At 34.8% G+C, this 24962-nt stretch overlaps 1 protein-coding gene across 1 annotated transcript in view; it reads left to right on the top strand.

Annotated features, from left to right (window-relative positions):
* Window positions 1–24962, top strand: part of SPPL2A (signal peptide peptidase like 2A) — a 52338-nt gene that overhangs the window by 13196 nt on the left and 14180 nt on the right. The window contains exons 2-13 of the mRNA XM_060149799.1: window positions 4301–4420; window positions 5149–5331; window positions 5761–5850; window positions 6339–6472; window positions 10374–10525; window positions 14763–14859; window positions 15278–15379; window positions 16361–16442; window positions 17411–17485; window positions 21303–21359; window positions 22041–22143; window positions 24640–24714. Of these exons, the coding sequence (XP_060005782.1) occupies window positions 4301–4420; window positions 5149–5331; window positions 5761–5850; window positions 6339–6472; window positions 10374–10525; window positions 14763–14859; window positions 15278–15379; window positions 16361–16442; window positions 17411–17485; window positions 21303–21359; window positions 22041–22143; window positions 24640–24714 (1270 nt within the window). The remainder of the gene's footprint in view (window positions 1–4300; window positions 4421–5148; window positions 5332–5760; window positions 5851–6338; window positions 6473–10373; window positions 10526–14762; window positions 14860–15277; window positions 15380–16360; window positions 16443–17410; window positions 17486–21302; window positions 21360–22040; window positions 22144–24639; window positions 24715–24962) is intronic.

The following is a 24962-nucleotide window of genomic DNA, read 5'->3' as shown; positions in this document are numbered from 1 at the left end:
CCAAGTCAAACGTTGAAAATCATTTGCAATAACTTGGTAATGTTAATCACTTCGAAGTTTGGGTTCCACATAAGTTAAGTGAGAAAAACCTCCTTGACCATATTTCCTCACGCGATTCTCTACTGAAATGTAACGAAGTTTCTGTTTTTAAAACAAATTGTAATGGGTGATGAAAAGTGAATGCTGTACAATAATGTCGTATAGATGAGATTGTGGGGCAATTGAAATGAACCACCACCAACCACACCAAAGGCTGGTCTTCAACCAAAGAAGGTGATGTTGTGTATATGGTGGGATTGGAAGGGAGTCCTCTATGATGAGCTCCTTCCACAAAACCAAATGATTCATCCCAACAAGTACTTCTCCCAAGTAGACCAACTGAAAGCAGCACTTGATGAAAAGTGTCCAGAATCAGTCAAGAGAAGATGCATAATCTTCCATCAGGATAACGCAAGACCTCATGTTTCTTTGATGACCAGGCAAAAATTGTACAGCTTGGCTGGGAAGTTCTGATTCATCCGCCGTATTCACCAGACATTGCACCTTTGGATTTCCATTTATTTTGGTCTTTACAAAATTCTCTTAATGGAAATCATTTCCTTTCCCTGGAAGACTGTAAAAGGCACCTGGAACAGTTCTTTACTCAAAAATATAAAAAGTTTTGGGAAGAGGGAATTATGAAGTTGCCTGAAAAATGGCAGAAGGTAGTGGAACAAAAGGGTGAATACGTTGTTCAATAAAGTTCTTGGTGAAAATGAAAAATGTGTCTTTTATTTTTACTTAAAAACCGAAGGAACTTTTTGGCCAACCCAACATCTATCTATCTTAAATATTCATAGATAGTATCTGGAAAGACGTAAGAGAAGCCCCTAAGGGGTGACTGTGAGAACCAGGATGAGAGGAGAGGGACTTCATACCTTTTTGTTTTGTTTGATTGTTTCTTTCCTTTTTAAATTTTCTCATTCCAATCTTTTTACACCCTCATCTTTGCTTTTGTTTTCCTCTCCTTTTTTTTAAATAGCCTGATCTCTCTCCACATCATTCTTTAGGTTCACATTACAGTACAAATACATATAGGGAGCTTTGAGGGGGGGTCATTTTTATAAAAATAGAAAACACTATAAATATCTTTCTGGAACTTGCTTTTCTCACCATGGATATCTATTTCTACAGGTAGATCTAGTTATTTCTTTTTTTTAATTTTTTAATAAATTTATTCATTTATTTATTTTTGGCTGCGTTGGGTCTTTATTGCTGCTCACTGGCTTTCTCTAGTTGTGGCGAGTGGGGCTACTTTTTGTTGTGGTGTGTGGGCTTCTCATTGCGGTGGCTTCTTTTTGCTGTGGAGCACGGACTCTAGGCGCTCAGGCTTCAGTAGTTGTGGCATGCGGGCTCTAGAGCTCAGGCTCAGTAGTTGTGGCACACGGGCTTAGTTGCTCCACGGCATGTGGGATATTTCCAGACCAGGGCTCGGCCCTGTGCCCCCTGCATTGGCAGGCAGACTCTTAACCACTGCACCACCTGGGAAGTCCTCTAGTTCTTTCTTTTTAATAGCTGTGTACTATGCTTACCATAATGTAATGGATTCTTATCTGTGAAAGATGTTTTTTGTTTTTGCTATAACATATTGCAGTGAATATCCTTGTACATCTATCTTTGTATAATCTTTGTGCATTATGTAATACATCTGTAGAATATGAATCAGAGAATTATAAGTATTAAAAAAGTTTGATTGATATTGCCAATTGTCTATTGTAAAGGTTATACCACTTCAGCAGTGTGCATTGTTAAAACCCAAATCCTAATTTAAATACAGTTCTCTCTAAAAGGAGCTTAGTAGAATTACTGGTTCCAATCTATGGCAGGTAAAGGATAAAGTCAGCCTAAAACAAGGAAGTCCTCAAAGACTAATGGGGTCTTGCCAAAAGGATACAAAGAGCAAGGTGGAAGAGGCCCTACTGGCCAAATTTGGGGTAATTTGAACATCAAACGAATAATTGTAATTGCACTACATTGAATTTTAAAAAGTCAATTAATCTCTAGTGATAGTAAACAAAAGGTGGTAGAAAGAGAGAGTAAAGCTCTTTTTTTTTTAGAAAAGAAGAGTACAAGGGCTTCTGTGGTGGTGCAGTGGTTAAGAATCCGCCTGCCAATGCAGGGGACACGGGTTCGAGCCCTGGTCTGGGAGTATCCCACATGCCGCGGAGCAACTAAGCCCGTGCTCCACAACTACTGAGCCTGTGCTCTAGGGCCCGCGTGCCACAACTACTGAGCCTGTGAGCCACAACTACTGAGGCCATGTGCCACAACTACTGAGCCTGTGCTCTAGAGCCCGTGTGCCACAGCTCCTGAAGCCTGCGTGCCTAGAGCCCGTGCTCTGCAACAAGGGAAGCCGCTGCAATGAGAAGCCCGCACACTGCAACGAAGAGTAGCCCCCGCTTGCTGCAACTAGAGAAAGCCCGCACGCAGCAATGAAGACCCAACGCAGCCAAAACTAAATAAATAAAATAAATTTATATAAAAAAAAGAAGAGCACAAGCTAATAAATATAGAGGATTGACATTCACCATTTCACAACCCCCAACATAATATGTAAAATTAAATTCAGGCATGGAGGCTAAAACACTAGGTGATAAGTTGCTGAACTGTTCACATTGTGCTACAGATTACTTACTAATCACAAGGGGAAAAAATATTTAACTTTACACTGGAGAAACCCTGCAGTTACTATGTTAACCAAATAATCAAACTCAGCATTGCTAATAGCGGGACATCCTGATATCATGCGCCATTTTGTTGGGTGCAATAAGAAGTACCCAATTCACTTACATAGTATTCTTTAAAAAATGTTTAATGTCATAAGGGTCTAATCAACCCTTATGATTATCTGTAAAATTACCAGCAATAGTTAGAACTGTAGATGATGTTAGTGTGACCTTACGTAGGTTGTTAGTAACTACTCTGAGTCTCAGAGCCATCATTTATAAAACAGTGACAATGAATCAAATAAATGTATGACAATAACCTAAATATACTTTGTTGAATTTGTGTAGTTTGTTTACACCTAAAAATAGTTTGTGTACAGTAAGAATTTAACATATCAGTTTACCTCTCCTGTCAGAATCCATTCATAGCCACCAAGTATATAGCTGAATGAAAACTACATTCTTTTTTCCAGAAGTAGATTCCTTATGTAATTACTTTATGCAATCTGATGGCATGTTTCAAGAATTCCCTATACTTGTTTAGATCCATAAGCTAATAAAGTCCCAAGTATGCTAGAAAGTTTTCTAATCTCGAATGTTCAAGGGAGATTTCAGGTAGGAGAGCATGGATTAGAGCATTTCTGTACTTCTTAGACATGTAAATTGACTTCTATGTAATAAACAATTTTATAGATCAAAAATGATCAAATATCAGCAGTTTCCTGTAGCTCGACCTAATGCATGCTTTAGTGGCAGAGGCTTAGTATTACAACATATTTATCTGCCAAACAATCATTTTTCTCCCTTATGTTGTAGAGTAAGATTTTCTCAGAGGAGGAGAGAGGAAGGATCTGGACTGATCCAAGTTTGAAGGGAATTGGGATGTGGAGTGGTATTCTAGTTATCTTAGGCTGTTTCTTCATGTCATAGGCTCCACTCCCACCCCCCACCCCCATGTACAATGGATGTTCTTTTTAGTCACTTCTTACCTCTTGTTTCTCTTTTCTAGGTAGTGAGAAATGAGGTAAAAGGAACGAACATGTTTCTATATCTTCTTTTTCCACTCTAAACTCTAGACTGGTCTTTTGGAATAGGCAGTTGCAGGGTCTTGAAAACTTGAGATTTCCAGTTGCTCTGGTTCTTTTCCAAAGATAGCACTTAGAAATAATGATACCTTTTTTTTTTTTACCCCAGTTACTCGTAGAATATGGAAGGTAATATAGGTTGAGGGACTTCAAGTTCATTTTCTTTTATAGAAAATGAACAATGGAATAATAACTCATAAGAGATTGGGAAATAAAGTATCAGACTGTAAAGGGAGTATTGAACTTATAAAATCATAACAAGATTCCTCCCTGGGATATGGCCCTTATAACAAGGGCCTGTAAGAAAGTGACTTATCTTCCTTAAAGAATGTGTTCTGGGCAACCATGTACAGTTTTACCACTTCCTCAAACAAGAAGAAATCAATTTGTTGGAGGACCTTCCCCCTTAAGGAAATGTGGTCAAACCTGTATATAAATAGCTTTATTAAAATCCTTAGTTCTTGGCAAGCCGAATTATTGCCACTGTGAAAATTATTGTTTGTGTCCTAGACAGCTGCTCAGGAAGCAATCCTGCATGCATCTGGAAATGGCATGCCTTCACCATCTAAGGACTACTGCATGCTATATAACCCTCATTGGACAGTTCTTCCAAGTACCCTAGAAAATGCAGTAAGTAAATCACAGCTTCTATTTATTTATAAACATAAAAATATTGAATGGTAAGAATGAGTGATTATTATGTTTTAGAATGTAAACTAGTTATATTATGATTAATAAATATTTATTGCTTTTGCTTAAGTATTTCTCTCTGTGAGAAAAACAAGTTAGAGAATTTAAAAATACTTGCCTCAAAATAAATAAATAAATAAATAAAAATAAAAATACTTGCCTCAAAGCCTGATTGTCATCAAATATTTCTAATTTAAAAGAACCTTGGGACTTCCCTGGTGGCACAGTGGTTAAGAATCCAGCTGCCAATGCAGGGGACAGGGGTTCGAGCCCTGGTCTGGGAAGATCCCACATGCCACGGAGCACCTAAGCCTGGGCTCCACAACTACTGAGCCTGCACTCTAGAGCCCGTGAGCCATGCGAGCCACAACTACTGAGCCCACGTGCCACAACTACTGAAGCCCGCGTGACTAGAGCCCATGCTCCGCTACAAGAGAAGCCACCATAATGAGAAGCCCACATACCGCAATGAAGAGTAGCCCCCGCTCACCACAACTAGAGAAAGCCTGTGTGCAGCAACAAAGACCCAACACAGCCAAAAATAAATAAATAAATAAAATTTAAAAAAAAAAAGAACCTTGTATTAAACCAATGTTGACACTTTGTCATTGAATGCATTTAGGGTGAAATATGATATTTATAATATTAAAGACATTTCTTCTTTCCAGACTTCCATTAGTTTGATGAATCTGACTACCACACCACTGTGCAACCTTTCTGATATTCCTCCTGATGGAATAAAGAACAAAGCAGTTGTGGTACAGTGGGGAACCTGCCATTTTCTTGAAAAAGCCAGAATTGCACAAACAGGAGGTGCTGAAGCATTGTTGGTTGCCAATAACAGTGTCCTCGTAAGTTATAAAACTATAATAACTTCTTTTGAGTTCATGATATCAAATTTCACAGGAATTGAACTATCTTCTTTGTGTGTGGTTTAGGGGCTGAGTTTTGAATAATCTGATGGTAGGATTCTTTTTAAATAAACATTCTGGTTATGATAGGTGTTTGGAAAATTTTGTTTCTTTTCCATTCCTAAAGTAGACAAGACTATGTTAGGAATGTGTGTGTGTGTGTGTGTGTATGTGTGTGTAAAATATCAGTTTAAGTTTATGCTAAAAGGATTCCAGTTTGAGAACTCTTACTATAACATTAAGAATACATGAAACTTCGTTTTATTACTTTAAAAAGATGTAATGTTTGTACTTAATGAATAACTCGTATTTTATTCTGTAAATACACTAGTAGTTCATAAGTCTTCACAATATGTTGTTTTCTTTTAGTTTCCTCCCTCAGGGAACAAATCTGAATTTCATGATGTGAAAATACTGATTGCATTTATAAACCACAAAGACTTTAAAGATACAAAGCAGGTAAATTAGTAATTATATATTAGATAAAGTTTATAAATAGTACAGCTTTTTACTTTTAACCATGATATTTAATTTAAATTATTATATGTGTTCCATTTGCTAACAGGAAGTTATAAAGGCCTATCAAGTTTTTATTTGGAAAGTATGCACCCCACCCCCATTGAGCACAAGGTGTTTCAGAGTCCTGACTTTAGAAGGGATATTTCTTTACTTTGACCTCTTTAAAAATCTTTGTGTTGTATCATTTAACTTTAGATCCTTGAACAAAATGTGATGTGTGGAACATTGCACTTTCAAGATTTAATAAACCAAAGCATAGCCTCATAATTTTGACAAGAGACTATATATCATGTTGTCAAAACAGTTCTATTATTCTTGGCTATCTTATGTATAGTGTCCATTCCAGAATGAAATTGGAATATTGCTGCCATATGCTATAGTAAAAAGAAAACTAATTCCAGTGTATTAACTGTTATTTTGCCTTTCAGACTCTCGGAGATAACATTACTGTGAAAATGTATTCTCCATCGTGGCCTAACTTTGACTATACTATGGTGGTTATTTTTGTAATTGCTGTGTTCACTGTGGCATTAGGAGGATACTGGAGTGGGCTAATTGAATTGTAAGCTTAATTAAACTTCATTGTTTTTAAGATAAATGGTTAAAAATTGTTTGTTAATCATTTTATCGTGTAACAACACATAAAGTTCTGCTTGTTCTTAGAATATAGTGCTGACCATTAGATTGCCAGGTTTGTCCTCATACAGATCTTTAACTTTTCACTGAGAAGAAGGGAGTCATAGGTTCCTCTTGTTCTTCTGCTGGGAAGGAAACATTGAAATTTCACCAGAGACTCTTAAATTAAAATGTTTAATTACCTCTCCCAGAAAAGGTGGAGATAGTTAACATTCTAATGTTAGCCTATTTAGATTGGAAGAAAATAAACAAGAGAAGGTGGGAAGTTTTTCAGCTCCTCCTGAGTTGAGTCATTACAGTGTGACCTCATCATTCTATTTAATGCTTTAGTAATTCTAAGGATATTAATTAAACATGTCCATATTTTAATTTAAATATAGAAATGCCAAATGTATGTGAAATTTAGATTTCTCTATTTAATAACAACCTAGGCCCAGTCTTCTTACAGTTACGTACCTTTGGCTGTAGACTAAAGCAAGCAATGTAGTTTGTTTATTTTTTTTAAGATTTATTTATTATTTATTTATGTATTTAATTTATTTTTGGCTGCATCGGGTCTTAGCTGTGACACGCAGGATCTTCGTTGAGCCATGCGGGATCTTTTGTTGGGGCACAGGCTTCTCTCTAGTTGTGGCGCACAGGCTCCAGAGCACGTGGGCTCTGTAGTTTGCAGCATGCGGGCTCTAGTTGTGGTGTGTGAGCTCAGTAGTTGTGGCACACATGCTTAGTTGCCCCGCGGCATTTGGGATCTTAGTTCCCTGACCAGGGATCGAACCCACATTCTCTGCACTGTAAGGCAGATTCTTTACCACTGGACCACCAGGAAAGTCCCAGCAATGTAGTTTAGAAGAATCAGTTCATATTTATAACTCTGAGTAAAAAATTGTGCTCAGAGTATATTATTTTATGCATAAAGGACGATATATTCACTTGTGAATTGATCTATAGATTCCATTAAAAAGGGCTTACTTGATGCTAGCCGAAGCTAATAAGCTTATTTGTAATTTCTTAAAGTACTAAAATTTGATTGACTTCCATCAAGAGAGAAGTCTAGGGTTTAACATGTGTAGATTCCTAGAGTATTGAGCTTAAAATATTTTACATATTTGGAAAACACATTTCAGAATGTATTAGTCACATGATTTCACATGAGTAAGCATTATTTTTCTTCATTATTAATCTTTATAAAGCATAGTATGTAAGATCTCCAAAATCATTTTCTAGATTATATGGTGAAACTTTATATTTCCCAAAAGCTACTGATTCATTGAAAATGTTTTTCCATTTAATATATATCTTCACTATAGTTACATTATAATGTAAATTGTTTCTTCTCTAGAGTAGTGCTTCTCAAACTGTAATGTGCATACAAACTGTCTTGAGAGCTCATTAAAATTTTTAAAAATTCAGATTTAGTAGGCTTGGGATGCGTGCTGAGACTCTGCATTTTTGACAGACTGGCCCGTGGACCACACTTTGAGTTAGCAAGGCAAGCTTCATATACATGTCAGGGCAGGCTCCTCCTCAAGAAAATTGGAGGTGGGAGAGCAGCACGTATAGGTTCTTTTATTCATAAAACATGATGGGCAAAAGCAAAGAATGTGTTGCCTTCAGTAGCCGGGTTGGGAGAGGAGATGTCCTTTACCTGCAGGATTATGGATTTTGAAATTGAGGAGGCTGATTCTAAGAGCAGGATAAAGATAGAAAGAACTAAGTGTGTGTGTTGGTGGTGGTGGGGGTGACAGTATAGAGAAAGAGAGTATGAATCAGTAATAAAATGGAGAAAGTTTCATAAAAAGTAGAATTATTGAGGACATAAGGACTGTTCACAACAACATGGCTGGATTTTGATGGCATTATGCTTAGTGAAATAAGTCAAACAAAGAAATACCAAATGATCTCATTTATGTGTGGAATCTTAAAAAAAAAGAACTCATAGAGCAGAGAACAGATGGGTGGTTACCACAGGTGGGGAGGGGGCAAAATGGGTGAAGGTACAAACTTCCAGTTATAAAATAAATAAGTCCTGGGATGTAATGTACAGCATGGTGACCATAGTTAATAATACTGTACTGCATATTTGAAAGTTACTAAGAAAGTAGTTCTTAAAAGTTCTCATCACAAGAAAATAAATGTTTTAACTGTGTGGTGATGGATGTGAACTAGACTTATTGTGGTGATCATTTTGCAATATATACAAATATCAAATTGTGTCATACATCTGAAACTAATATGATATGTCAATTATATCTTAATTTAAAAAATAACACAAGGACTGTTATTTAGCAAGTAAAGAGAGTTAGACTGAAAGAAAAGGGAAAAGAGAATAAGGCTTAGGGAATGGAAAATTTATCAGAACAGGATCTCATAACCCAGAATTACCCTGCCAAATTAAAGAGGTACTTTTTGCAAAAGGGAAAAATGCCTTGATTCTGTATAAAGACTTTTCAGTAGAGAGTTAAAGTCTATTATAATGAGTCCTTCTTATAACTGGTTCTCATCATAAACTCAAGATGGCAGGAAAGAAAGCTTAGCTTTTCATTGCATGTGGCTCTTGAGCTGATTTAAGAGTACGATTTTTTAAAAAGATGAATTATATTATTTTAACATGATTTAAATCTAGTATATGTTTTCCTTCAAGAAATTGCCTGGTGCTTTTTAGTACACTGAATATGAATATATGACTCTTTGATTATTATGGCTTATATATGTTCTGTGATAGAAATGTCTTTAAATGAATCTGTTTGCAATGATAGATACCAAAGGTTGGCATGTTTTCCCACTCAGGTACTACTTTCATTGAAACTTTTGTTAATACCCTGTCATCCAGCTCTACAGTTTCAGGGAGGTACTGTGTGTCTCTCCCCAGACCCTCTCCCAGCTCTTTTCCCAGGCAGCCTCCCTAGAGTCACAGATGCCTAGAATAGTAACCATCCCAATCCACAGTTTTCTAATAAGAAAGTGGCATGTTGGTAAATAAGCAGTTAGGCAAATGTACAGTTTCATAGAAATAAATCTTTTTTTAACCTAAAGTTTGTATTGAGCCCAGACCTGCTGAAAAGGGTCAGGATATACGAAAAGGGAACAGAATTTAGTAGACCAGAGTTGAAGGAACTGGAGCTGGAAAAGTATGTAGTGGGTTCCATATAACTGGGAAGAGACAATTAGGTGACAGAACAGAGACTCACTGCTCAACAAAAGAAGCTTGTGACCCTTTCCTCTTCAACTCCTGTGTCTGCCTTTTATTAGCTGTGTGACCCAGCAATGTTGTTGGGAGAATTAGAAACTATTTTGCTATCTTATATCAAGGTAGGACAAAGCTATGTCTTGAACTCCTTTTGAATCCTTCATAGTATGTCAGTGAGCCCTGAACAGACATATAGAAAATACTGATTTGACTGAGAGAAGAATTTAGTGTTTTACATTGAAGAGAAGCTAATTTTAAAAGTACTTTCCTATCTGCAAGTTGGTAATGTTAAGTGTGTAAAAAGAATTGGTTATCATTTGAAACTTATTACGTCAATGTAGTTTCCAAATTAGATAATATACACATTAATTTGTTTATGTAATAAATGTCATCTGTTTCAACAATTTTGCCTCCAGAAAAAAATGCTATTTCAAAAGTTAGTGGTTAATAACAGATCAACTCTTGAGGGTAGAATTATAGGGAGTTTTTACTTTCTAGATTAAATATTTCCTTTTGGTGTGTAATTTTTAAGTATATTACTTTGTAATCAGAAACAAATCTAAGTTGGTGTTAGAGATAGATTTTTAAAATAACTATACTTGGCAGAGATTTGCTGAAGTTCCTGTGTATGTTTATGCAGGGAAAGCATGAAGGCAGTGACAAACACTGAAGATAGAGAAATGAGGAAAAAGAAGGAAGAATATTTTACTTTTAGTCCTCTAACAGTTGTAATATTTGTGGTCATCTGCTGTGTTATGATGGTCTTACTTTATTTCTTCTACAAATGGTTGGGTAAGAAATCATATTTTATATTTGCTACTTTTAGCATACATCTTTTTATTTACTTTGCCAGATTTATCTTTTCCTTTAAGGCATTCTACCTGGAAAACTTAAGTGAATAGTTAAAGAGTGATATGAACTTTTTAAACTGTCAGAAGTGTTAGGCCCCTATTACTCTGGGATTAAAAAAAATATATTCCAATTAAAAAAATACTGTGTCCGGTGTGGGGGTGGTGGTGGGATGAACTGGGAGGTTGGGATTGACATGTATGCACTACTATGTATGAAATAGATGACTAATAAGAACCTGCTGTATAGCACAGGGAACTCTACTTCACTTTGCTGTGCAGTAGAAACTAACACAACATTTTAAAACAACTATAGCCCAATAAAAAAATTTTTAAAAAAGAAAAGAAAAGCAATTTAAAAATAGTAAAAATTAAAAAATAGTGTGTCCTACAGATGTAGAGAACAAACGTGTGGACACCAAGGTGGGAAGGGAGGAGGGGGTGAATTTGGAGGTTGGGATTGACATATATGCACTAATATGTATAAAATAGATGACTAATGAGAACCTACTGTATAGCACAGAGAACTCTACTAATGCTCTGTGGTGACCTAGATAGGAAAGAAATCCAAAAAAGAGGGGATGTATGTATACGTATAGCCGATTCACTTCGCTGTACAGCAGAAGCTAGCACAACATTGTAAAGCAACTATACCCCAATTTAAAAAAAAAAAAAAAGGAAAAAATATACAGTGTCTTGAAATAAGAACACTTCTTCATGGATGACTTGAAAGAATTGCTATGGCCCTTAAGTTTCCCTCTCTGCAGTTAAAGCATAATAGGCCAGTATCTAAGCAGCAGACTAAGGATTTCTTGGTGGCTATATATAGTTATATGAAATAGAAGATTATTCAAATTATGGATTTATTGCTTCTGCTTACCCCCAAAGTGTTGTTTGTTCTTTTTGTCATTTTGCAAACCAAGATGTTGTATTGCTCCAATTTTGTTTTACTTATATAAACATTTCAGATCATACTACATCTAAAAACACACAGGTACTTGCCTGTGGTCTAGAGAATAAATTATACTTTTTCCTTTAAGAAGGTAGGATAATGGCTTGCCCATCCCCTGGCCTGTCTTCTTAGTGGTCTATTAGGATGGAAATTTGCTATTTGTGGCCAACATATAGCAAAAAGAGGAGGGAGCCCAGGGAAAGAGAGAGTGTGCCTGATGAGAATTAGAAACCCTTTGTAAAAACCACCACAGGCTATAATGCTTATTTAGAGAATATTAGTATAAGTTTCTGGATTAGAAAAATGAGGCCCCAAGGTTAGTTTCAGCTTATTGTTCAATTTCTCCTGTCCTATGGCAGCAGGTTTAAAACTATACTTAAGACATATATTTCCAATTAGAAAAAATTTTCTTTGAATATCACTCATATTTCAATATGTTGCTGGGAGAGTGGATACCAGGGTGATATTTGTATTAGGTCATCATTGCACAGCTAATTTTTCTGATTTAATTCTCAGCTTTCAACTGTTTGTGTCTGACCCTCAGTTGATATATATAGAGGTCTTTGACAGAAAAAAGAGATTTTTCTACCTTACCCTAAAGCATGTTTTCATTTTTGGTAAGGAATTTCCTTAAACTCACCCATATTTAAAAAGTTAACCCTGCTTATAACTAATTTTCAATGTAGGAGGAAAATCAATTAACCTCATGGTTATCCTAGGACATGGGATTTAATTATGACTCTGACAATGGTGTGTGATATTGCAAGATTTAATATACTTTCAAATGGTTCGTTATGGCTAAAGTTGCTGCCATTTCTTAATATGTTCAATGTACGAAATTGCAGGTTCTCCTTACCATTTTATGTTGTCATACACAAGAAAGTAACTAAAGATAGTTATATTAACCAAATTCTTTCTCATGTCAAATCATTTTCTTATGTATAGTATGACATTGAATGAGACACCTTAAAACTCTCTTAGGGCCTCCAGAGCATGATTTCCACCAGAGTTTTAAATCTTGGGTTGGAGACCTTTGGTGGATGACTAACCAAACTCAACTTGGCAATCTTTGACTGTCAATCTTACTACTCAGATTACCATATGTATCCAATAATAACAATAACGAATAATAAGGGAACGAAAAAATAATTTGTCCAAGGTCACCAATTAGAAAGTGTCTATCCCTTATTTACTGTCTCTAGTTTACTCTCTTTTCTCACATACAAAACAGAGTTATAGTTTTCTGAAATCTAGTGGAATTTGCAAAATTCAGTTAAAATTTGTATTTCCATTGTGAAATTTTGAGAAAGTTCAGAAAACAAACACTTTTAGAGTAAAATAATTTCTCCCCCTTTTTAACAATAGCGAGATCAAATGTTTTTAATTTTAAATAATTCTCAAATAAGTATAGCTAATATAGAAAAACATTTGTGAATTTTAACTACCTTAGTATCGTATCTAGACAAAGAGGTTTGTTTAAGTGGATTTAGTTTTACACATATAAAGTTGTTAGAGATAAATTCCACTGTAGGAAAATATAGACATCATGATTAACGTCTAAGGTAGGTGTCAGTTCTCATCCTTAAGCTGCAATTTAAAAAGCATTTATAATGTTTTATTAATTGCTCCATTCGTTACATTTAAATTAAATACAAATGTCTACAACTCACTTTATAGACATCTTTAGCAAACATGTGAGTTTGAATCATTGAATGATAGAAAATGCAGAGCCACTGACATAAATAGTAGCAATATTTTCTTAAATCAGTCTCTGAAGGCAAAAGAAATAAAAGCAAAAATAAACAAATGGGACCTAATTAAATTTATAAGCTTTTGCACAGCAAAGGAAACCATAAACAAAATGAAAAGACAGCCTATGGACTGGGAGAAAATATTTGCAAAAGATGCAACCAACAAGAGGTTAATATCCAAAACACACAAACAGCTCATACAACTCAATATCAAAAAAACAAACAAGCTAATCCAAAACTGGGCAGAAGACCTAAATAGACATTTCTCCAAAGAAGACATTCAGATGGTCAATAGGCACTTGAGAAGATGCTCAACATCGCTAATTATTAGAAAACTGCAAATCAAAACTACAATGACGTTTCATCTCACACCTCTCAGAATGACCATCTTCAAAAAGTCTACAGATAAATGTTGGAGAGGATGTGGAGAAAAGGAAACCCTCCTACACTGTTGGTGGGAATGTAAATTGGTGCAGCCACTATGAAAACAGTATGGACGTTCCTTAAAAACTAAAATTAGAGCTACCATATGATCCAGCAATTCCACTTCTGGGTATTTATTCTAAGAAAAAAACTTAATTAGAAAAGATATATGCACCCCTATGTTCATTGCAGCATTATTTACAATAGCCAAATTATAAAAGCAACCTAAGTGCCCATCTATAGATGAATAGATAAAGAAGATGTGGTGTGTATATATATATATATATATATATATATATATATATATATATATATATACACACACACACATGCACGCACACACACAGTGTAATATTATGCAGCCATTAAAAAGAATGAAATAATGCCATTTGCAGTAACATGGGTGGACCTAGAGATTGTCATGCTAAATGAAGTAAGTCAGACAGAAAGACTAATACTATATGATATCACATATGTGGAATCTAAAACATAATACAAATCACCTTATTTACAAATCAGAAACAGGCTCACAGACATAGAAAAGAAACTTATGGTTACTAAAGGGGAAAGGGAAGGGGGAGGGATAAATTAAGAGTATGGGATTAACAGATACACACCACTATATATTAAAAAGATAAACAAGGATTTACTGTATAGCATAGGGGACTATATTTAATATCTTGTAATAACCTATAATGGAAAAGAATCTGAAGCTGTACACCTGAAACTAATACAATATTGTAAATCAACTATAGTTCAATTAAAAAAAAATAGTAAATTTTTTCAAAAAGAAAGAAACTGTGGAGCCAGCTTCAGCCCCTAAAGAAATCCTACCAGTGTGTAATGGAACTAAAACAACACATAAAATACCCACCCTTAAAGCTCAAGATCTAAATATTTTCAGTTTAGTAACCAATTCAGATTATGGTATGGTCTCTGCATTGAAAGTATTATGATCCAGTAAAAAAGCTAAAGAATTAATATTGATTGTATAAATATTTTCTTATCATGTTTCTTTCTGTTCTCATGTAATTTAGTGTCTTTTTTTTTTCTAGTTTATGTTATGATAGCAATTTTCTGCATAGCATCAGCGATGAGTCTGTACAACTGTCTTGCTGCACTAATTCAGAAGATACCATGTGGACAATGCATGTATGTATCTCTTATGAGGAAGCCTATAATGTTGGTTTTTGTAATTTAAAATAATACAAGGAAAAACAGGAGCGTTATTTTAAACCTGTGCAGTCCAATATGCATGTCGCTATTTTAATTTAAAATAATAAAATTAAAAATTCAGTTGCCCAGTCTCATTATCCGCATTTCAAGTGCTAAATAACCACATGTTGCTAGTGGCTACAGTATTGGACAGCACAGATATAAAGCATTTTCATCATCACAGTTCTACTGAACTGATAAATATTATGTATCATTTGTTATACTTAAAATCAAGACTTTTAAATTGATATTTCAAAAGTTTTCTTGTCACTGTGGCTAACATTGATTTGTTACATTAACTGAACATTGTGTTTCATCTGCAGGGTGAATTAACCTATTTCACTCTCTCTTTTAGGATTATGTGTCGTGGCAAAAGCATTGAAGTGAGACTTATTTTTCTCTCTGGACTGTGCATAGCAATAGCTGTTGTTTGGGCTGTATTTCGAAATGAAGATAGGTATGAATACTCATTGTATTTACTTTTAGATTAGTCTAAGGATGGATTACTTTATATCTTGCCTTGATAATTGTTCATTATGATTATTATGGATTTTTTTGGCTTTTATCCCAGAACATCATAGTCTTGAAACATGCTAAATAAATTCTTAAATAAACAGATCTTGTGCTAATGGATTTGAGGTTGTCTAGAGAAGGAAATAGTGAATTAGGATTTAAACATCTAAGCTGAAATATGCTTCAAAAATATACTTAATTATGGTATAGCCGCACAGTGGAGTGCAATGCAGCTGTAAAGAATGAAGATCTCTCTGAATTAATATGCAGTGATTTCCAGGATATATTTTTAAGTGAAAAAAGCAAAATATGAAAGAATATCTAGAATATGCTACCTTTCATATGAGAAAGGAAATATCAGAAAATATACAGGTATCTGTCCATTTGCAGGAAGAATAAAAAATTTAACAGTTTATTAATAAAATTATTAATACCCCAAAGGATTTAACAGCCTAAAGTTTGGGAGCAAAGCTCATACAATTTTAGGCAGCTTCAGGTATGATAATTGATAATTATTCATGTCAGTTTCTGGTAGAGTATGTTGTATAGCTCTCATTTCCTTTATGTTTTAGCTATCTGGATGTATATTAACATCAATGTCCTTTGTTATGAGCTACCTCTCTTAAAAGAGACATGTATAAAATCAAAGATTAAAGATAAATATGCACTTACATGATATACATTCTTCTGAGGTAGCCTTTCAACTTTTTCTTAGTGTAGTAGTAGTATTCATTATTCTACTAGGACAGTAAATTACTAAATATGGAGAATATAAAAGGTTTTTCTGCTGTTATAATTGCTGCTTAATAATTGAATACTCATATCATAGCAATTGAACAGTATTACTTTAGTGATCTGTTTCTTTTGAAATGTTCCATTTAAAAATAACTGAGTAAAACAATAGAGTAATTTCTTTTGATTTTAGGTGGGCTTGGATTTTACAGGATATTTTAGGGATTGCTTTCTGTCTGAATTTAATTAAAACACTGAAGTTACCCAACTTCAAGGTAAAGTATACTACTTTGCTAGCTAAAATAATTTTTTTCTTTTTAAAACAACTTTATTAAGGTATAATTTACAGAGAATTAAATCACCCATTTCAAGTGTACAGATTGTTGAAATTTTACAAATATGTAACTTTGTAACCACCATCCCAATCAATTAGAGAATATTTCTTATCTTTTCAAAAGCTCTGTCATGCCCTTTAGCAGTCAATCCTAATCCCCAACCCCAAGCAACCACTAATTTGCTAGCTAAAATATTTTTAATCATTCATATAATATGCCAAATTCATATAATCTGTGCAAGACTAGATATCAGGGAAGAACATTGCTTCAGTGATTTTTTTGTGTGTGGGCTCCTTAGTTGCGGCAGGCAGCTCCTTAGTTGCAGCTCACGGGCTCCTTAGTTGCGGCTTGCCTGCTCCTTGGTTGCGGCATGCAAACTATTAGTTGCAGCATGCATGTGGGATTTAGTTCCCTGACCAGGGGTTGAACCCAGGCCCCCTGCATTGGGAGCGCGGAGTCTTAACCACTGGACCACCAGGGAAGTCCTTCAGTGATTTTTTTTTTAAAAGAATGACTTAGGACTTCCCTGGTGGTGCCGTGGTTGGGAGTCTGCCTGTTGATGCAGGGGACGCGGGTTTGTGCCCCGGTCTGGGAGGATCCCGCGTGCCGCGGAGCAGCTGGGCCCGTGGGCCATGGCCGCTGAGCCTGCATGTCCGGAGCCTGTGCTCTGCAACGGGAGAGACCACAGCAGTGAGAGTCCCGCGTAACGCAGGAAAAAAAAAAGAATGACTTAAAGCAGATAAAAGTTTGAATGTGATTTGTAGAATAAAACTACAAATAGTAATAACATTAAATGCCTTTAAAAAGTGTTCAAATGTATGTTACATGTTTATTTGTATTTGTAAAATAATATCTCTTAATTTAGATATGGGAAGTTTGACCTTTAAATTTGTTTCTTTCTTCAACAGTCATGTGTGATACTTCTAAGCCTTCTCCTCCTCTATGATGTATTTTTTGTTTTCATAACACCATTCATCACAAAGGTATGATATTTTTGAAATCCATGAGAAACATGCTAAAAGATGAGAATCTTAAACATGCTCTTAGAGTATTGATTTTGCAGATGTTTACCACTGACTGAGTTTTAATTCTCTTAAGAGAATTATCATTGAAATTGGCCTTTTAGTAGAGGATATTTTTAAGCCTTTAAGCCATTCTGCTAAATAAAAATATCTGTCCTGATTGATGTAAACATGAGAATATAAATTTTCCTACCCATTTTAAAGTAACTTTTCTTATTATTGTAAAACTATAAATATGTGCTATAGAGAATATAGACAGCAAAAAGAATAAAAAAAGTGTCATTGCTACTTTCATTTCTGTAACCCTAGTGTGAGACTAAGAAAGAGCACCACACTGAAAGTCTGAAGACCTCAAGTGTAGGTCTGTAACTTTATAACCCTGGGCTGCTAGTCACGTAGCCCTCAGTTTCCTAATCAGTTAGGTGAGGGAGTATTGCTAGCATTCCATCCTCTCTTTCCATCAGTAGGATTCTTTTGGTTGCCACTGCCAGAACCCAACCTAACCTTTCTATATGAAAGAGGTCCCATCTACCCAGGACATGTGCAAAGGCCAGGTTGGGCCTGGCCTCAGGAGAAACTAGACTCAGGAGCACATGCTCTTCTTTTCTGCTTCTGTCCATATGTTCATTGTCTCAGACTGGCTTTTTCCATGAGTTTAGAATCATAGCACTCAAGTATCTGTCGAATGTTGACTGATCAAAAATCTGGAATCACTTGTCACGTTTTAAATCTTAATAAATTCTGCTATGAATGAATTTGAAAGTAATTATTGTAACACAAATAATAGTCCCTTTACTTACAAGTTATATTTGTTCTCATATTTGTATTTTTACTTTTCTCATGTGTTTTGACCCTCATAAGTGATCAATAAATATCCTTGGAATAAATGAAAGTAAATTAAAAAAAAATAGTTCATCTATTCCCAGCTTTACCATTAGCTCCTCAATAAAATCCTGGTGCTGTTCTTAGAATAAGGGAGAGGTGTTGGATAAGTGTGGTAGTCCTTCGTTGCCCAGTTTTTCTACCTTGTGCCTATTCCTGTCTCATGAACATACTTTTAATTATTGCTTAATTCTTCCACTTTCCCCACTTTGAGTCTTGCTTTGTAACTTTATATCATTTCTTTATCCTTTGTCACTCTCATATATTTAGTGTTTGATATTATAATCACTGCTTTTTTCCCTAGTAGTTCTTTATTCTTTAGCCCCTACTATCTGTGAAATCTTTGCATTTCTGATATTTGCTATAATGATATAAGACAAACATGTGCTCCATTGGGGAGCTAAAATTGCAACTAGGTAACAAATGTAGTTAACTGTCCCAAAACATTAGCACCTTTCCATGCTTTAATGATGAGCCATCTGGCTCACTGACTTCATTTGCAATAGTAACCTAAAAAAGCATAGCACTAGTATTATGGATTATAACAAAATTGTTAATTTACTAAAACATATTTTAAAGTTCTATCCAAAGCTGTTCTAGCTTGTGTCAATTTATTTGGTTAAAAAAAATGTTTCTATAAGTCACTCCATCAGAGATCTCATAATGAAAGTAAAGCACTCTCTCTACAAAGGCATTTCCATAAGTCAACACGTAGTTATACCATATGATACATATATTGCACAGTGGGCATAGCTATAAACTATAACTAAACTCTCTATTTATTTATTTTTGGCTGCATTGGGTCTTCATTACTGTGCACAGGCTTTCTGTAGATGCGGCGAGTGGGGGCTACTGTACATTGCGGTGCGCGTGCTTCTTGTTGCGGTATCTTCTCTTGTTGCAGAGCACGGGCTCTAGAGTGTGCGGGCTTCAGTAGATGCGGCACATGGGCTCAGTAGTTGCAGCACGTGGGCTTAGTAGTTGTGGCGCGCGGGCTCTAGAGCGCAGGCTCAGTAGTTGTGGCACACAGGCTTAGTTGCTCCACGGCATGTGGGATCTTCCTGGACCAGGGCTCGAACCCGTGTCCCCTGCATTGGCAGCAGATTCTTAACCACTGCGTCACCAGAGAAGCCCCTAACTAAACTCTTTAAAAAATAATTTTTCCATTCTGCTTTAACACTAGTATCACTTTATAAATGCCAAACTTGTCTGCCAGCAAACTATGTCCATTCGCTACACATAAAAAGTTTTAGTATATTAAAGGTATATGGTAATAATAAAGATGTCTTTGAGTCTTCTTTCTTCTGTGCTTAGGGAATTTTTCATCTTCTTTTTTTCCTTCTTTGTTCCCAGTGACTAGGAATGTGATTTCTAGTAATCTGATCCACTGGAAAAGATTGAAGTGCTCTTTAGTGTTCACTGATGTAGATTTACCTTAACACCTTCTTCTCAGTCTGGTTTGTTTGTTAGGCAACTCAAAATGAAAATTAGATACGTAATTTCTGATTTTTGTGGTTTTCACTGAAAATTTCAAGGATTAAATATTAGACATTCTAAACATGTTCTTGATCCTGGTATTAGTAGACTGTTAATGAGTTGGCAGGACAGGTAGCCATAGGAGTACCGGTAATAAGAGCCTGTCTTCATTTTTTTTTTTCATCCACCACCATACTAGGTATAGTATCTTGCAAATAGTAGTTACTCAGGTAGATATCTATGAATGTATAAGAGGATGTTAATAATGGTCTTCAGTTAAATGTTTTAAATAGCAATTCAAAAATGAACCAACGTGAACTCTATCTGGAAATTGAATCATATCATGGGAGTTTGCTGTAAAGAACTGTATTTAATATTAGTTTATTTTCATAAATTCCTGTGATTTAACCCTTCTGTAACCCGAAGCTTAACATGAGGAAAAGATTTCTGTAACTAAGGATTTTAGCCTTCTTTCTACTCAGCTCAGGTGTCAGTGAGTCTTAAAAATATTTTTAAGTCTTCTTAAAAATACTCAAGTAATTTCTCCTATGCACCCCACCCACATGGCAAATAGTATAGCTAATCAATCAAATTTTCCTAAAATTCAGCATTTATTTATCTTCCGACTGCCTATTTGGGGCATGTATTTATCATAATGTGAAGTGTAAGATGGGTGCTCATGCAGTCTTAGCTACATCTAAATGTTTTCCCTCTCCCCAGTAGATTTGGCTGTCAGGAAATAACTTTTTAATAAACACAGCCCACATAAAAAGACCTTAGGCATACACAAAGAAAAACTTCAGCTAAGGTTAATATTTTGATTGGTGCATAAAAAGCAGGCAGGGCTGAAATTGGACAGGAGTCAGGGTAGAGAAATGTTCTCAAGTTCTTTAGGGCTGGGTCTTTTCAAGTTTGGCTTCATTGTTATTGTGGTGAGTAGTCGGAAGGTCAAATGTAAATAAAGTTACCAATATTTATTACAAATCTAAATATAAAAAATTTCAATATTTCTTGTGTCTCTGTTCATTGTTATTGCTAAGAATGACTAAGGACACATAGTATATGACAAATGTAATTAAAAGCACTTAAAATTTATAGCCCATTAGAAATGCTAGATATTAGTTGTCAGGATAAATCAGTGCTCAAACTCAATTGGATAATCTTTGTGTGGTTTATCTGTAAGTTTCTGATAATTGTTGAGCTCTGATAAAGTGGAACAGCATGCTAGATGAAATTTGTTTTAGGTGACTCCAAGTTTTGCTATCTACAGAGACCGTTTTAGGAAAAAATCAGTCTACAACCTATTTTTTATCAGCTTACAGTAGGCCATGAGCCATGGGGTCAAATCTGTCTTGAACACTGGCAGATTGTTCCCTTTAAGTGATTGAACAATTTCTTTCACCTTTCTTCTCAATTTTAGAATGGTGAGAGTATCATGATTGAACTTGCAGCTGGACCTTTTGGAAATAATGAAAAGGTAGGGATGGCAATTAAATACAAATGGCTGCCAGTGTATGTGTGTGTGTCCAGTTAATAATTTTGCCTTCTTGTGTAATTCATTGGTCACGTAGTGCATGTTAAGGTATTGTAAAACTTTATTTCTCACAAAATATAGCCCTTTTATTAGTTATTCTAAATTATTAAATACCTATTGACTTGGGTTTCATCCTAGAATGATGGAAACTTGGTGGAAGCCACTGCTCAACCCTCAGCTCCCCATGAGAAAGTAAGGATTGTATTTCAGATATGTTCATTGGACTTTAAATCATACCCTCTGAGACAAGACTCTTCTTTGGGGAAAAAAAATCCAGATTGCCAAAAAAAAAAAAAAAAAAGTTTCAAGGCCTGAGTCCTATTTTTGGTAAAAAGGAAAGAGAAAAAGGTTAGATATGCGGATACTGGATTAATACTGTTAACCCTACATGTGTGTTGGGTTTTGTTTTTCCAAAACTACATATCTATTTCTTTCAAGCTTTCTATAAATTCAGAGTATATATATGCCTAATTTATGTTCTCTGATTCTAAGCTTTCCTAAAATGTTAATTCTCAAATGTTAAAACAATTATTCTAATATCATTCCTTCCATTTCTAAAGATATGGGTAAAGATTCCTAAGAGGTTTATTGGTGGCCTCTTTTTTTTTTTTTTTGTAATTACAGTTACCAGTAGTCATCAGAGTACCAAAGCTGGCCTATTTCTCAGTAATGAGTGTGTGCCTCATGCCAGTTTCAATACTGGGTTTTGGAGACATTATTGTACCAGGTAAGCGGTTGTTTGTAACAATTTGAGTGGAAATATACTGATGGTTTAACATTGTCGTATGTATAGTATCAAATGTTAAAAGTTACCTACTCTGTATTAAGTATTTCTGGCTATAGCTAGAGCTGGGATCAGCCACAGAGACAGAGGTGGAGAAAAAGTGTTTTGGGGGGTAGAAGATAAAGCCCAAATAGTAACAACCAAAGTATATTTTCCATGGCTCAAAAAGTGTCTTAGAAGAAGTAACTAGTATCAGTTTGACCTTCTTTCCCAAGAAAGTATATAACAAATCCCCCTTTAAAGGTTGAATTTAATATTACCAAATGTATCATAATAAAATAATAGTTATATTCTAGGAAAAGTGGTTTAGGAATACTAAGCAAGGTCATGACCAAGTGGAAAACATAGTAGAACAACAATAGCTTGTAGGGCACTATAATGCAAAAAAAATACAGCATGTGGTGGAAATTGATCACCTTCTCCTAGCATGTCTTCTCTGACAGTTATTGCAGTTCTGCATTATTTTCCTCACTGGGCTACCTGTAGAATAAAGTTAACCCCAGCCCAGGAATAATATAGTGTAGAAATAATGAATGTTTCTCAATCAGCTGAGAGTTTTTCCTTCCTCACTTTTCTTATAGTCTCCTTATGTACTAACTGCCTGTGGCTGGGTAAAGAGTACTGGCCCTTCTGAAAAAGCCCTTTCATTGACATAGTAAAGCTGGATAGAGAAATAAGCAAAAAGTGTTGCCGTGTGAGCTGGATCGCAAAGACCAGTGTAGCAGCTCTCTTAGCTCAGTGAGTCTCCATTCACATAATTGATTAAGTAGGGAAAGCATTCTGTTGAGTAAACTTAAGGTTTCTTGAATATCTTTAAACTTATCCCCAACTTTACCAGTCCCACACCATGTGCTATAAAAAGCACATAGCATAGAATTGGTGAAAATAGTGTGATCGTATGTAAATACTGCATTCTTGAAGTAAATGACAAAGGTCACTAACAAATATTTCCCCAAAAAGCAGAGTGTTTTATAATATGTGACTTAATTCTAAAAGCTAAATTCTAATTTGGGAGGATGGATATCACTGTTTTTAATGTATGGAAATGTTGATTAAACAGCAAATATAGTAAAAAATAACAAGGAACTACCAAGAATCGTATTTGATTAATTATGTAAGGACCAAAACTAATTAACTGAAACAACTAATAAAGATAGTAAAATTATTTTCTGATATTTTTAAGCAGTTGAATGTCATTCTTACTGTTTCATAATAGTGTTTAGCAAATAAATACAGTCTGAAATTTCTTCTTTGGAGAGGTTCAACACATTTCTTAAATAGGTAATAAATTTTTTTTTCCTGTACACTTGCATGCTTACAAATTAAACCTTATATTTCATTGCCATTTGAACTCTCTGTATTAAAATTCCAAATTATTTTATTCTCCTTGGAAAAGAGATTTCTTTGATCACAATTTGAAATTGTCTTCCTTGATGCTCTTTCAATACATTTTTTTTGATGATACATTTAAAAATTTTTGTCAACACTAGAGACCAAATAGACTAGAGACATATACAGAATATTCCATCCAGCAACAGCAGAATACACGTTTCCGAAGCATACAGGGAACGTTTTCTAGGATAGATCATATGTTAGGCCACAAAACAAATCTTAGCAAATTTAAGAAGATTGAAATCATACCAAGTATATTTTCTGACCACAGTGGAATGAAACTAGAAATCAGTAACAGGAGGATAACTGGAAAATTCACAAACACATGGATATTAACACACACTCCTGAACAACCAGTGGATCAAAGAAAATATTAAAAGAGAAGTAAAAATGTGTTGTGAGACAAATGAAAAGAGAAGCACAACATTTCAAAACTTATGGGATGCAGCAAAAGCAGTTCTAAGAACTTTACACTGATAAGCATATACATCAAGAAAATAGAAAGATCTCAAATAAACAACCTTTCTTTATACCTACAAGAACTAGAAAAAGAAGAACAAACTAAGCCCAAAGTTAGCAGAATGAAGGAAATAATAAAGATTAGGGCAAAAATAAATAGAGAACAGGAAAATAATAGGAAAGATTAACAAAACCAAGAGTTGAATCTTTAGAAAGATAAACAACATTGACAAAACTCTAGCTAGACTAACCAAGAAAAAATCAGTAAAGTTATAAATGAAAGAGGAGACATTACAAGTGATACCACAGAAATATTAGAAAAATTTCTCCATGAGATGGAATATTAAGCAGCTAATAAAAATCATATCTTTAAAGACTGTTTGATGGCTTAGGAAAATGTTTAATATATGGTATTAAGTTTAAAAAAATCAGCATGTAAAATTTTGTCCAGAATTTGAGGTAGTTTAATGTTCTAATGATGCAAAAATGAAGGTTAGATACAATACAACATGTTCTGTTGCCATAGTTAACAGTTGAATTTGTATTGCTGTTGTTGTTTTAAGAAAATAATGTAGAGTGTTTTTTTAGGCCTGTTGATTGCATACTGTAGAAGATTTGATGTTCAGGCTGGTTCTTCTATATACTATGTTTCCTCCACAGTTGGTAAGTTTTTGTTTTTTCTTTTTATTATATTGAATTGTACTGTTTGTAGGAAAAGGTCTAAAAATAAAGAGTCCTGGATTCTAGTTCTTCACCATGAATGAATCAGACATATTTTTTCCATCAAAAAGATAATTATACTTTACTACCTATATCACAAGGTTTTGGAGGTTTAAAAAGGAAATTATATGTGAAAGAAAAACTTTAGGTTCTACACATAAAATTCTTATTAAAGCACATGGCACATAAGT

Source organism: Lagenorhynchus albirostris, chromosome 1 (assembly GCF_949774975.1).
Source record: "Lagenorhynchus albirostris chromosome 1, mLagAlb1.1, whole genome shotgun sequence".
Lineage (NCBI taxonomy): Eukaryota > Metazoa > Chordata > Mammalia > Artiodactyla > Delphinidae > Lagenorhynchus > Lagenorhynchus albirostris.
The sequence above is the reverse complement of the archived record's forward strand: the minus strand, read 5'-3'. Positions and strand labels throughout refer to the sequence as shown.